The following is a 14472-nucleotide window of genomic DNA, read 5'->3' on the forward strand; positions in this document are numbered from 1 at the left end:
CCATGTCCCCTCACTAACCCACAACAAAATAATTTTAAATTCAAACAGGTGTGCCTTCAAGGTGACACCTTTTTATAGGTTTAATTTTTAGTTTTTATTCAAGTTTTATGTGAACAGTTTAACAGTATATATAAAATACTATATATTTTATACACCCAAGATTTGCTATAAAAAAAAGAGCATTCCCCAATCCGCTTATCTCACTCTTGAAAAAGGAACTGTTTCAACAGGTTCAGCCAGTTTCTTGGGTGCCCACCTGTGTGAGTCTGATAATACGCATGTTTCGCTGTTTCTTGATTTTTTTCAGTCTTAGGCATGATTTATTCACTTCTCTCTCCGGAGGATAGAGTGTTAGCTTCACCCCCTTTCTCGGCCCCTACCCCACACAGGACACCCCTCCCAGCTTCTCATCAGATAACTCTGGCGAGAGCAACCTTCAGTGTTTGCATTACTTTTACACTGCAAACACTATTCAGGGCCGAGGCATATAGCCAACTTTGCCTACTTCTTCTTTCCAGCACATTTTTTTGGGTTGTTTTTCCTAGAGTTAATAATTATCATTTTTATGCGTGCCTACTTTACACAAATTTAACACTGATTCAACTTCACACTTGGCCAGTTATCTAAATCTCCTCTCACAGAGCTCCTCTCTTGGGCTCTGTCTCGCAAGGCATGTGCCAGCTTCAGTGCACTCTCTCTGCACAGCTGGCATCCTGAGATCCCCCTCCTTGCCTCCTTCTCTCCTCCTCCCTAAATAGCATGTTTCCCCCTCTGTGACTAGCCCCTCATTTTGGCAGAATATCACTTCCAGGAGCTTCCTGAGAAAGGACCCATGAAGGAAATAAACTTTTGGAAAACTTGCATGTCTAAAAAGATCGTTATTCTAGCCGGCCCTCGATTAAAGGTAGTCTTGCTGGATATAGACTTCTCGGTCGGAAATGAATTTCCTTAAAAGTGTGAATGCATCACTCCATTGTCTTTTAGGTTTCTAGTGTTACTGTTGAGAAGCCTGGAGCTATTCTGAGTCCTGATCATTTTTGTGTGACCTGGTTTTCCTCTCTGAAAGCTTTTAGGATCTTGAATCGTTCCCAGTGTTTGAAGTTGCACAATGATATGTCTTTGGTGTGAGTTAACTTTTATCCATTGTGTTGGGTGCTCACTGAGCCCTTTCAATCTAAAAACTCTCCTCTATCAGTTCTGGGAAATTTTTCTGCATTATGTCACTGATGCTTCTTCCCCTCTGTTTCTTCTGCTCTATCTGGAGCTTTTATTACTCAGAGTTCTTGGCCTGAGGGTCTTTTTTTCCATCTCATTTTATTTTTGTTCTGCTTTTTAGAAAACTTTGTTTTACCTTCCAGGCTTCCTGTGGATTTTTCATTTCTACTCTCATAGTTTAATTTCCTAAGGCTCTTCTGTGTTCTCTGAAGACTCCTTTTATTTTTCTTAATAAAATGTAGCATCCTGTTTTAGTTTCATGGTTGTGTAGCTTCTCTCGATGTTTTCTTCTCCACACATATTCCGTGTTTCCTACAAGGGCTCCCTATCACCATGTGTTTGTTTTAATCTCTATTGTTCATGTTAGAGGCTTTCCATGGATGTCTGGAATCTCAGCTGTCTGCTCACACTTAAGACTGGGGGCCCAAAAAGCTGGCTGGAGTGGAGCTTGTTGATGATGGGTTACATGATTGACTGTGGGTTATTTGGGATGTGATTTGGCTGGACTGTTTCATCTAGGAATCCTCACTGTCAGTGTCTTTACATCTTTTCCCTTCACATCTCTTTTCTCTGAAGAGAAGAGACTCCGATTCCCCACACTCTTCTACTGTCTAGCCTGCAGGGTAATAGCCTGGCACCCTTCTGGGAGTCAAGTGGTACAGGCGGGCTGGGGTCTCAATCCTCAAGTCCATGTTCACTTAATCACCATGTTTTCAGTATGATGCACCTCAAAAAAAGAAACCTCCAATTTTTCCCCACATTGGGGATGAGCAGTGGCCTGGTGGCACTGATCTGGGAAGGAGATCTGGTGGTCTGTGTCTCAGGAACAACTCTCCTCCAATCTTCTTTCAGGCCCTCCTCACTTCACTTCCACGCTGAGACAGCCACTCCCTCCAATTCCCGAGGCTTTTGCACGTGCTCCAGGTAGACTGGAGGCCTGTTTTTTTCCCTCACTATCAGCCCATTTTCTCTTTTCTCCACTCTATCAGACAGGCTGCCACCTGACCTTCTGCTTTCCAGCCTCCATATTTTACTGCTGTTCTTTTCTCTCCAAGTCTCCCTGTCCTTGTACATGTATGCCATAAAAATCTCTTATCTGATATTTTCTTAGTTTCAGGAATGAGTGAAAGCACGTAGGTGGTTCAACTGGCATTTTTAGCTGCAAGGCTCCCAGTGATTGATTTTTCAAATGGGAAACCAAGGCCCGGAGGAGGAAGGAGCATGGTGAGGTCCCAAAGAACCCAGCTCTCCCAAGTTCTCATCTTTCAGAGGATGGAGGGACCCCAGTATAGCCTCCAAACCTTAGAATTTGACTGGCTGACTTGGATTAAATGAAGAGAACTGGTTTTGAGGTCAGATACTCCTGGGTATAAAAGCTATTCCTGCCACTTTTTACCAGTGTGACCTTGGGGAAGATACTTTCCCTCTCTGGGCCTCAGTTTTATTTGTAAAATGGGAACAACAATACCTTGCAAGATTGTGTGTGCGTGTGTGTGTGTGTGTGTGTGTGTGTGTGTGTGTATAGCAAGGTTACTTTAAACATAAGTAGAGTGCCGGCATATTGCCCTCCAGAAATTTAATAGGTGTACATTAAATGTGAGTTCTCTTCTCCTTCCCCACGGAGCTAGAGATTGCGCCAGAGATGACAACAAAGCCTCCATCCCCAGGGCAGGGCCCCACCTGCAGCCAAAGCCCTACAGCAGCCAAGGCAAGGTGGCAAAACTCTCACAAGCCCCAGCAGATCATTTGAGTTAGAGGGAGGCATGTTACCTCACCGGTCTATCAACATGCTGGAGAGCTTGATTTGGAAGGCAAACCTGGCTTATAAAATCCAAAGAAAGACATGAGGAGCCTTGGGTCATGCCTATTTCACTGGGATGCTTGGACTGGGCCATCCCTCACTGGTTTGCATCTTAGAACTAGTGATCCGAGATGACTCCTTCTTTAACATTCAAAATGATGGGGTCTTGGGACTTCCCTGGCGGTCCAGTGGTTAAGACTCCGAGCTTCCAATGTAGGAGGCACAGGTTCGATCCCTGGTCGGGGAACTAAGATCCCACATGGCGCGTGGCGAGGCCAAAAAAAAAAAAAAAAAAAAAAAAAGAAAAAGAAAAACCAAAATGATGGTGTTTTTGAACCTGATGGAGCATTTAGTAGCGTCCGAAGTCATATGATAAGACTGTATCAATTCCTACCACGAATCATGTATTTATTCTTATTGGTTCCAGGGATCAGTTAAAAATCTTTGTCGTTTCAAATGCCAATGAATTAATAATATCAAATAAATATTGTTATTATTTATTGCGAGCTTAAGAATGTGACAACTACTATTCCAAATACTTTGTATTTAACTAAATTAAGCCCCATAACACCTCAATGTGATACTATTATTATGTCAATTTTATAGATGAAGAATTTGAGGCAGAGAGAAGCTGCATCACTTGTGCAAAGTTACACGGCTAGCTAGGAAGTTACATATCCTGGATTTGAACCACAGTAGTCCAGCTCCAGAGTCGACCTTCTCAAAATGTATTTCCTGTCAAGAGAGTATTTATTGAGCCATTAATATGTTCTAAGGAAATTGCGCTAAGTGGTTTATCTAGACCAGTGGTTTTCGGCCGGGGGGCAATTTTGCCCCCCTAGGGCAGTGTCTGGAGATGTTTTTGGTGATCACAACTCTGGGTGGAGAATGTTACAGGCATCTAGTGGGTAGAGAGACCAGGGATGCTGTTAAACATCCCACAACACCCAGGACAGCCCCCACTAGGAATGCTTCATTCCTGTCACTTGACCCTTTTTTCCCCAACTTACCTTTATACTTTGCAAACTTTCTATCTACAGGAAATTTCAAAGCATAATGTAATGAATACTGATGGATCCTTCACCTAGATCCACCAACGTTGAACATTTCCCCACATATGTTCTGTCTATCCCTCCCCCACTCCAGTTCTTTCTCTCAGTAGGATGCCTGGTTCATAGCAAGTCCTCAAAGAATGATTACTGGAAAATGGTGGCAAAAGACGAAAACCTATCCCATATTCAAAACCATCAATGTATCATCGATCTGCTCATTTAAGACTGACACCATAATTTTTTCATTTTTCCCCCCTGGACTGTTTTGGAATTAAGCTGCAGACATGATGCCACACATGTGTCTTAAAAACAGGACACTCCTGGGACTTTTCTGATGGTCCAGTGGTAAAGGATCTGCCTTCTAATGCAGGGGACGCGGGTTTGATCCCTGGTCAGGGAACTAAGATCCCACATGCCGCAGGGCAACTAAGCCTGCATGCCACAACTACTGGGCTCACGGGCCTCAACTAGAGAGCCTGTGTGCCACAAACTACAGAGCCCACACACCCTGAAGCCCACGCACCACAACTAGAGAGAGAAAAAACCCGTGTGCCACAACTAGAGAGAAGCCCACGCACCGCAATGAAGACCCGACGTGGCCAAGAAAAAAATACAGAAAATAAATAAATTAAATAAATAAATAAATAACAGAACGTTCTCCTACATAGCTACAACATCGTTATGATAACTAAGAAAATTCTCCAATTGCCTGAGAATATCTTTTATGGCAGCTTTCCCCTCCACCCAGGGTCTAGTCAAGGTACAAACACTTCACTGGGTTTATGCCGCCTTAGGCGTTTTTTTTTTTTTTTAAAGTCTAGAACCGTTTCCCCTCTTTTTTTTTTTTTTTTTTTTGCGGTACGCGGGCCTCTCACTGTTGTGGCCTCTCCCGTTGCGGAGCACAGGCTCCGGACGCGCAGGCTCAGCGGCCATGGCTCACGGGCCTAGCCGCTCTGCGGCATGTGGGATCCTCCCGGACCGGGACACGAACCCGTGTCCCCTGCATCGGCAGGCGGACTCTCAACCACTGCGCCACCAGGGAAGCCCTCCTCTACCTCTTTGAATCTGAGTTTCACGAGCAATATTAATATCTCCCTCCAGGGCTCTGGTAAGAATAATGCTATACACTGAATTGTGTTCCCCCCAAATTCATATGTCAAAGCCCTAATGCCTAATGTGATGGTATTTGGAGAAGGGGCGTTTGGGAGGTAATCAGAGTTCGATGAGGTCATGAGGGTAGGGCCCTCACGATGGGATTAGTGACCTTATAAGAAGAGACACCAGCAGCTTGCTGTTTCTCTTTCTCTCTCTGTGCCCCATGAAGACACAGTGAGAAGTCAGGAAGAGGGGTCTCACCAGAACCCATCCATACTGACATCCTGACCTCCAGAACTGTGGGAAAATAAATGTGTGTGTTGAAGCCACCCACTCTGTGGTATTTTGTTATGGCAGCCCCCAGCTGACTAAGATAGATTAAGTGCTAAAACCCTCATGATGATCTCTAGGACATTATTTGACCTAGAAATAGCTAATGAGTGTAATCCAGTTCTTTTCTATAATCTGAGGTAGTTTTTTTTTTCCTTGAATTGCCAAGGAAAAGAGCGGGGCTGGGACAGTGAATAAACCACTCACAGTCCTCCTCCCAGACCAAACTTCTCAAAGACAGGGGTAGTGTTCGAGGACCCAGCCAAGCCACGGACACCCTGACACTGTGGCCTAATGCTGGCCCTCTGGCCCACAATGCAGGTGTTTTGGGACAGACGGAACTTATATGTCTGCAACTTATCGCCTCTTGCCAGCTGTAAGACCCTGGGCATGTTATTGGTCTTCTCTAAGCTGCAGATTCTGTTACAGGAGGATATTAACTGTGCTTGCCCATAGAACTGTTATGAGAATTAACTGAAATAACATATTCAGACTGCAGGCTAGCATGTAGTAAGCGCTCATTAAACATAGGAAAGTATCAGTTATTAAAAAGAGTGGTAGGGACTTCCCTGGTGGTCCAGTGGTAAAGAACCCGCCTTCCAATGCAAGGGACGTGGATTCAATCCCTGGTCAGGGAACAAAGATCCCACATGCCGCAGGGCAACTAAGCCCGTGCGCCACAACTACTGAGCTCACACGCCTCAACTAGAGAGCCCGCGTGCTGCAAACTACAGAGCCCTTGCGTTCTGGAGCCCGTGCGCCACAACTAGAGAGAGAAAACCCGCACACCACTGCTAGAGAGAAGCCCGTGCACCATGATGAAAGATTCCGCATGCCTCAACAAAGATCCCACATGCTGACGCAGCCAAAAAAATAAAAAATAAGATAAAATAAATATTATTTTAAAAATCTTAAATTTCTAAAAAGTTAAAAAAAAAAAAAGTGGTAAATTACCAAAAAAAAAAAACCCTCAACACATCAGAAAAGGTCAATGGGCTCCTTGAAAGCTACTGATCTGGCATCTCCCTATGTTGGGAATGAGGACTGGGGACCCTGGCATGCCTCTTCTCCTCCTGCAGAAACCAGGGAGACAGGAAATCTCCTCCACTCGGAAATACCGACAGCAGCGTATAAGCAGATGTACTGTGTGATATGTGTTATGAACAAAATAAACAGAGAGCCATTACAGAAGCTAATGCTGGGGAAGGGAGTCTGTGGATGGGGATGTCAGAAGCAAACCTCTCAGAGGACATGACCTGAAGGAAGAGACTGGAAGGGTGAGAAGGAGCCAGCTGTGCAAACAGACCAATAGAAAAGCTTCCTAGGCAGGGGAGCAGCAATTACAAAAGCCCCAAGGTGGAAAGGTGCGGGGCAGGCGAGGGGAGCATGATGTACGTACTCAGCACATCTGGAGCCTAGTGAATGAGAGCCTGCGATGAAGTGGGAGTGGCCAGCAGGGGCCTGATCATGTGTGACTGTATGGGCTATGGAAAGAGCAATGGGACAAAATACACATAACATAAAACTTACCACTTTAACCATTTAAAAATATACAGCTCGGGGGCATTAAAGACATTCGTACTGTTGTGCAGCCATCACCACCATCCATCTCCAGAACTTTTTCATCTTCCCAAACTGAAACTATCCATTAACCAAGAACTCCCCACTGCCCCCAGCCACTGAAGGGCTTTCAATAAGAAGAAAGGTAGTAAGTCTGGCATCTTGAGATGACAAATGAATGAACGGAAATGGAATGAAAATGGTAGATGAATCACTGCAATGCACAAGTAGGAGCCGGAAAACAGTAGGGAGGGTGGTGGTTTGGACAAGGAGTGGAGATGAAAGAAAATAGGTAGATCTGAGAAACACCAAGAGGCAACAGAGGCAAGACTCAGAGAGGCAAGACTGGCCATTCCCTCCTCCCTGTAGTTGTGTCTGTGGGTGTCCTGGGGCGGGGGAGGTACTCACAGCTGACCTGGGAGCCCAGCTTGTGCTCCCAGACGGCGTGCAGCTGTTGATACTCCTGCTGCGCGAGCTCCAAGCGCTGCTGCTTCACCTGGTAGATCTCCTTTTGTGCACTCAGGGCCTCCTGGGCCACCACCAGGTAATCCTTCAGCATGTGCTCCTGTTCCCGCCGCCATTGTACCCGGGGATCCTCAATCTGAGTGGTTTCTGGAACAGACCCCAGAGTCCCTAGGTTAGCACCTCACAAATGTCTGTTGAGTTGGTGGCCTGTAGAATCTACTACCAGAAAACAAAAAGCATAATAAGTAGAAAATCACAATAAATGTGAATGGGTTAAACTTACCTATTAAACAACAGAGACTCTTCCTTTGGATTAAGCAAACAAACACACACACACACACACAAACCAGGATCAGTTTACAAACCTGAAGTCAGTCTGTCTGGGAACAGCCAGAGGAAGGGCCAGATATGAATTCTAATCTAGACAGAGAGGCTCAACAACATTATAGATGCTTAATTAAGGTCATTCGTTTTGGCAAAGAGTAAAGGAAAGTAAAATAACTGATATTTCAGAGGATATGAAGAAATACTGTGTTGGAAATGTAAATGTAAATTAGAACAGCCTTACTAGAAGGTTATCCGACCATGAAAATCAAGAGCCTTAAAACGTTAATACCCTTTGTCCAATAATTTCTCCTGTAGTAATTTATTATAAAAAGCAATAAATTCAGGCAAAAATGCATTTGTACAAGACCATAATAATCATCAAGCACTTATTTAATGTTTACTCTATGCCAAGCACTATTCTAATTACTTTATATCTATTTACTCCTCCAATCCTTACATTAACCCTATAGGGAAGATTCTTTTATTACCCCCATTAAACAAAAGAGAAAACTGAGACATAAACAGGTTAAGTGACTTCCTCAAGGTCACACAGGAAATAACTGTGCAAATAAGTATGCTATATTTACATAATACACTAAGACAGCCATTAAAAATAATGTCTTCGAAAAAAATTTTTAAAAAACCAGAAAGGTGCTTATGATATAAAAGTGAGTAGAAGTACTGCGTGCAAAACTGCATAAATAATTTTGTATTTACCAAAATACATATATACATTCTCAAAAAGATTAGGAGGAAACTTAACAAATTATCAACAGCAGATATGTCTTGATGGTAGGATGCCTTTTCTTCATTCTTTTTTTATTTTTTAAAATTATGTGTACAATAAATATGTATAGTGATAACTTGGGGAAAAAGTCAGAAGACAAAAAAATTTTTTAAAAAGGGTAGCTGGCGGCTGAGCAGATGTCAAAGAGGTCAAAACCAAGTCCAAGAATCAATGCCTGCTGACCGTCAACTCCTCAGTCATTTCCCAGTTGGTGGGTGGGGTAAGGGGCGACTAACACACTGGAAATTGTATAATCACAGCCATGTGGTGAATCCAGCCTGTAGATAGGTTTTGCTTAGCCCAAAGAACTTTATTAATTTTGAACTGATTACTGGTATGTAAAAACAAGGAGATTTATACATTAAAATCTCCCGATGTCTGGTTTTTCTTGATCATTCAGAAGATCTGGCCACTGTGGGTCCACAGTTTATCTGCTTCATTCATTTACGTCACGTGTGTGGCTCCCGAGGGCTTTGAGTCTGTACCTCCTTTTGCAGTCCCTTTAGCTCTCAATCCTCCTGAATAGGCCCCAATGAGTATTTCCAAAGAAAGAAAGAAGAGACGGGAAGAATAATCCAAGAGATAGCAGGGCCACATTCTCTGCCTGCCAATAATCACTGTGTTACAATGGGCAGGCTGCTTGACCTCTGAGTCTACTTTTCTAATTATAAAAGAGGATACCGGGCCCTGCCTCACTGCTTCCCAGGAAGCTGTAGTGTACTTACACCCAGGTAAAGTAAACAAATGATGGTGAGAGTAAAGCCAAAACTATTCAATTCTTCAAGCTCTGCTCCTCCCTTTTTCAGGGAAAGAAAACAAGGTGTGAAGATGGCCGGCAGGGGCCCAAAAATTGCTTCCCACAAAGAAAGCTTTGCAACTCTTCAACCAAGTAAGATGGAGGAACACTTGCAAGAGAAGAAAAAAAAGCGGGAGGAGAGAATTTACAAAGCTGGGCTGAAAGACTGTGGAGTCCCATTTCCCATCAGCAGATGTGGCTTCCCTCAGGGTTAGGAACTCCTGGGTTCCCCTCAGGGGTCCCGCACTTCTGGCCGACACGGGCCACAGAAAAGAAAAGAAACATGGCCAGGGTGAAGATGTTTTTTAAAGTTTGTCATATTTTTAAAAATTTACATTTTGGGGGAAAATATTGAAAAATACAAAAAAAGAAAAATCTCACAATTCCACCATTGCAAATTCGTAAAGTAAGAAATGAGAGTTTAAATCTCTCCAATCCTACATCCTAGAGGTAACTGCCGTTAGGAGTCTCACACACTAACAGATATTGCCCTATGATTATATACAAACCTGTTTACACATACATATCTACACACACAAATTTATTTTTAATGTAAGGTGGCCCATGTCATGTACATTGGTCTGCAATTTGCTTTCATCTCCAAATGACATATCATGTTCATTTTCCCTTGTAGGTACATAAAGATTTACCTCAATTTTTAATTTATCCTTTTTTTTTCATTTGTACCACTGTTTTTACTTATTCATTTTTATTTTTTACTTACCTCAATCATTTAAATGGTTGCATAGTATTCCACAGTATGGTGCTAAGATTTATTTATGATAGGGCTTTAGTGGTCTTCCAGACCACTACCAGGAAACAGCCGGATTGTTTTCAGTTCTTTTACTACCACAACCAATGCTGTAGTGAGGATTCTTAAAAACATACTTCTATGAACGTGTGCTATTATTAATTCTGTAGTGTAAAAAGAGGAATTCCTTAAAAGAGGAACTACTGGGTCAGTGGGTATACACATCTTAAATTTTAACAGACACTACCAACTTATCGTCCCAAAGGTTGTACCAATTTTTATCCTCACAGACAGCCTTATGAGACTGCCTTTCCCCCCAGACTCTCAGTAAAATTGCTTAAAAAAAAAAAAAAAAAGGTTGGTACTTCATCCAGTACACTGGGTCCACTCAGCATATTATAATTAGCTATGGAGCTTCAAAAAACAAAAATAAAAACAAAAGCCTGAATTCTGCCCCCAGAACACTTAACATCAGAGTTTCCAAGAGTAGGGCCCAGGCATTGGCAGTTTTAAGCTTCGCCAGGTAACTGCTGTGCAGCCCATGTCCAAGAACCCCTGTTTGCATAGTAGAATCACTGGGGGAAATTTTTTAAATCCCGATGCTCAGACCCCACCCCTGGACCAATTAAATCAGGATCTCTGGGGGTGGGAAGGAGGCAGTGGTGACCCGCAAAGCTCCCCCAAATAATTTCAACGTATCACCGAAGGTTAGACCTGCTAAGAGGTGACAACACGGGTGGGCTGAGCAGTCACTGAAGGTGGCAGGCAAGGCTGGCAGGTGCGATGCTGGGCTCCAGATAGAATCACCTGCCAGAGGGCTAGGTGAAATGCTGGGTCCCTGACAACTGCCCTGGGGCACCCCTGGATGGATCCTCCCCATGGTGCTCTGGGTTTAATCTGAGAGTGGCGCCCTCCCTTTGGAGGTCGCGCTCCTTGGAGTATAAAAGCACGTGAGAGGCTTAATTGAAGGCTGGCTTGGCTACCATTTTTGGTGACCCAGGCTTTCTTCTGTAGCACAAACCAACACAGATAGATGGATGCACAGGCAGACAAACACAACCCACAACCCCACACCAGAACACTGGTTTCCACCTGGTTGCATGTTGGAAATTACCCCAGAGATTTCCATTTAATTGGTCTGCAGTATTAAGTGGGCATCAATACACTGTTTAAATCACCTTTATTAAGGCGTAATTTAAATACAATGAAGCGCAATCATCTAAAGTGTAGACTTAGATATGTTTTGACAAACGCATACACCATAAACTACCACCTGTTATCGACGTGTAAATGGTTCCTTTACCCTGCAGTCCTGTGTCAGTCACTTCCACCCACTTCCTCCCTCCGGTTCTGTCTTAGAACTTCATGACAATGGAATCAAGCAGTATGTGCTCTTTGGATCTCACCTCCTTCACTTGGCATAAGGCTTTTGAGACTCATTTAGGTTGTATCAGTCGTCCATTTTTTGTTATTGTGGAATAATAGTCTACTGCATGAATACAGCATAATTCACTTTTTGATAAACTTTTGGGTTGCTGTTTGAGATTATTATGAATAAGGCTGTAATGAACATGCATGCACAAGTCTTTGCAATGTCTGCATTTTGCTTAGGTACAACTATCTAGGGGTGGAACTGTTGGCTTGTATGTTAATTATATGTTGAATTTTATAAGAAACTAAAAAACTGTTTTCCAAAATGGTTGTTCTGATTTACATCCTCACTAGTAGTGAATTAGAGTTCCAGTTCCTCCACCTCCTCACCAACCACTGGTACTGTCAATCCTTTTCATTTTAGTCATTACAGTGGGTGTATAGTCGTACCTCATTGTAGATTTAATTCCTATTTCCCTAACGACTGATTATGTAAAGCATATTTTTATGTGTTTATTGGCCACTTGTATGTCTTCTTTAGTGAAGTGTCTATTTAAATCTTTTGCTCATACTTTTTATTGCGTTGTTGGGCTTCTTACTATTAAGGTGTAAGGGTTCTTTTTATATTCTTGATACGGATCTGCTGTCAGATATATGTATTGCAAATATTTTCTCCTTATATGTAGCTTGCTTTTTCATTTTCTTAATGGTCTTTTGAAGAGCAGAAGTTTTAATTCAATGAAGCCCAATTATTACTTTTTTCTTGTATGCTTAGTGCTTTCTGTGCCTTGTCCAAAAACCCTTTGCCTACCCGAAAATCTTGCAGATTTTCTCCTTAGTCTCCTTCTCGAAGTGTTCTAGTCTAGTCTTAGCTTTTTTTTTTTTTTTTTTTTTGCGGTACGCGGGCCTCTCACTGTTGTGGCCTCTCCCGTTGCGGAGCACAGGCTCCGGACATGCAGGCTCAGCGGCCATGGCTCACGGGCCCAGCCGCTCTGCTGCATGTGGGATCTTCCCAGGCCGGGGCACGAACCCGTGTCCCCTGCATCAGCAGGCAGACTCTCAACCACTACGCCACCAGGGAAGCCCATAGCCTTAGCTTTTATGTTGAGGTCTGTGCTCCGTTCTGAATTTATTTTTACATATGGTGTGAGGCGGGGGTAGAAGTGGAGATGTATTTTTTTCCACATGGATACCAGTTGTACTAACAACTCTTGAAAAGACTGTCCTTTGGGGACAGCTCCCTAGGTGGCTGTAAGGAGCTGTGTTAACTGCTGTTCATCCTGAACTGGTCACACTCTGAGGGATCCTCCCAAGCCCAGCCGCTTCTGCTGACACTCCACTTCCTTAAGTCCACCTCACCAGAATAGATAACTTTACACCTGGGCAGGTTCTTAGAGATGTCCTTGGCCAACTATTTTTGAGTTCTTGTTTTTATTAAAGTTAAATACGAACATAGTTTAATCATTCAACATGTCACGAACTCAGCTACATACAACATCGTCCCTCTATCCCCTTCCCCCTCATGCCCCCTCTCCCCAAAATGCAGCTACTTCCAGTAAACATTTAGCCGATTGGGCGCAGCCATCATTGAGACCCAATTCTTCAGCATCCCCCAGGCTCCAAACCTCTACCTACAAACACACTCCACACTCACTCTCCATACAGCTCACACGTTCACCGCACTTCACACATCCCTCACCCCACCGCCTCTACCCATCACACGCCTGCTTTCTACGCGCACCACACGCGCACCCACATGACTAACACTATTGAATTCTCTAACGGCTTGAACAACAATTGTCTTAAAAACAGCTGAACATCTGGAGAACGTCCATCCTTGTTAGTATGGAAATGAATGCAAACGAAAAACAATGAAGTAACAGTTTAAACCTGTGACTAATTTATCGAAAAGTAACTAGCCCCATACTGACTGATGAAGGTATGAGAAAAATAGTACCCTTATTGCTGTGGCAATACAGATGGATACGATCTTTTAGAAATACTTATCAAACTAGGAAGAGGTACCACAAGTCTCACAAGTGTTCGTAATCTTTCGCTTAGCGATCCTACATTAGGAAATACAACTCCAGGAAAGTATCATAGAAGAAAAAAGCAATATGCATAAAGATTCTTCCCTAGTGTTATTTATTTATAACAAACAAATGGAAAGAACCCACAAGGTCAGCAATGGGGGGGTATTATGGTACACTCATTTTATGTGTTAAAATGATCCTACATTTGGAAATACAACTCCAGGGAAGTATCATAGAAGAAAAAAGCAATATGCATCAAGATTCTTCCCTAGTGTTATTTATTTATAACAAACAAATGGAAAGAACCCACAAGGTCAGCAATGGGGGGGTATTATGGTACACTCATTTTATGTGTTAAAATGTATCAATGCATCTATTTGATACATTAAAAATGACAAATATGAAGACTAGGCAGCATCTCTCAAATATTCATGACACAGTATGAAGAGAAAACAGCAGAACACACAACTTGATCACTGATTAAAACCATCTAATCATGCTGATGTACACGGCAGTGGGAAAACTGAATACGGATAAATGAAATAATGAAAGAAGGTTATATCTTGGAAAGAGTTGTCCATATTTGCTGTTTCCAATGCCTCCCCTCCGTTGTTTTTTAGACTCACTCTAGTCAGGCTTCTGCCCCCAGTCCTTGTCCAAAGCTGCCCTCCAAGTCAGGGTCACCAGCGTCACAGGGGTTTGCTAAATCTATCGGTCAATTCTCAGTCCTCTTCGTACTTGATCTGTCAGAAGCATTTGACGGGGTTGACACCTCTCTCCTCGGTATGCCTCCTTCACACGGCTGCCGAGACGCTCTCGCTTTCCTTCTCACCTTTCCGATCGCTCCCCAGAATCATGACTGGTTTTCCTCTTCTCTGTACCTTCTCCT

The 14472-nt window shown here is 43.2% G+C and overlaps 1 protein-coding gene across 3 annotated transcripts in view; it reads right to left on the reverse strand.

The window, feature by feature from the left end:
- WWC1 (WW and C2 domain containing 1) overlaps window positions 1-14472 on the reverse strand; it is a 154169-nt gene that overhangs the window by 57849 nt on the left and 81848 nt on the right. For all 3 annotated transcript variants that reach the window (XR_004349208.1, XM_032626785.1, XM_032626784.1), the window contains exon 3: window positions 7462-7665. Coding sequence is in view for 2 of the 3 variants with exons in the window: in XM_032626784.1 (XP_032482675.1) it covers window positions 7462-7665 (204 nt within the window). In the remaining variant the exon portion in view is untranslated. The remainder of the gene's footprint in view (window positions 1-7461; window positions 7666-14472) is intronic.

This window comes from Phocoena sinus, chromosome 3, assembly GCF_008692025.1.
Source record: "Phocoena sinus isolate mPhoSin1 chromosome 3, mPhoSin1.pri, whole genome shotgun sequence".
NCBI lineage: Eukaryota > Metazoa > Chordata > Mammalia > Artiodactyla > Phocoenidae > Phocoena > Phocoena sinus.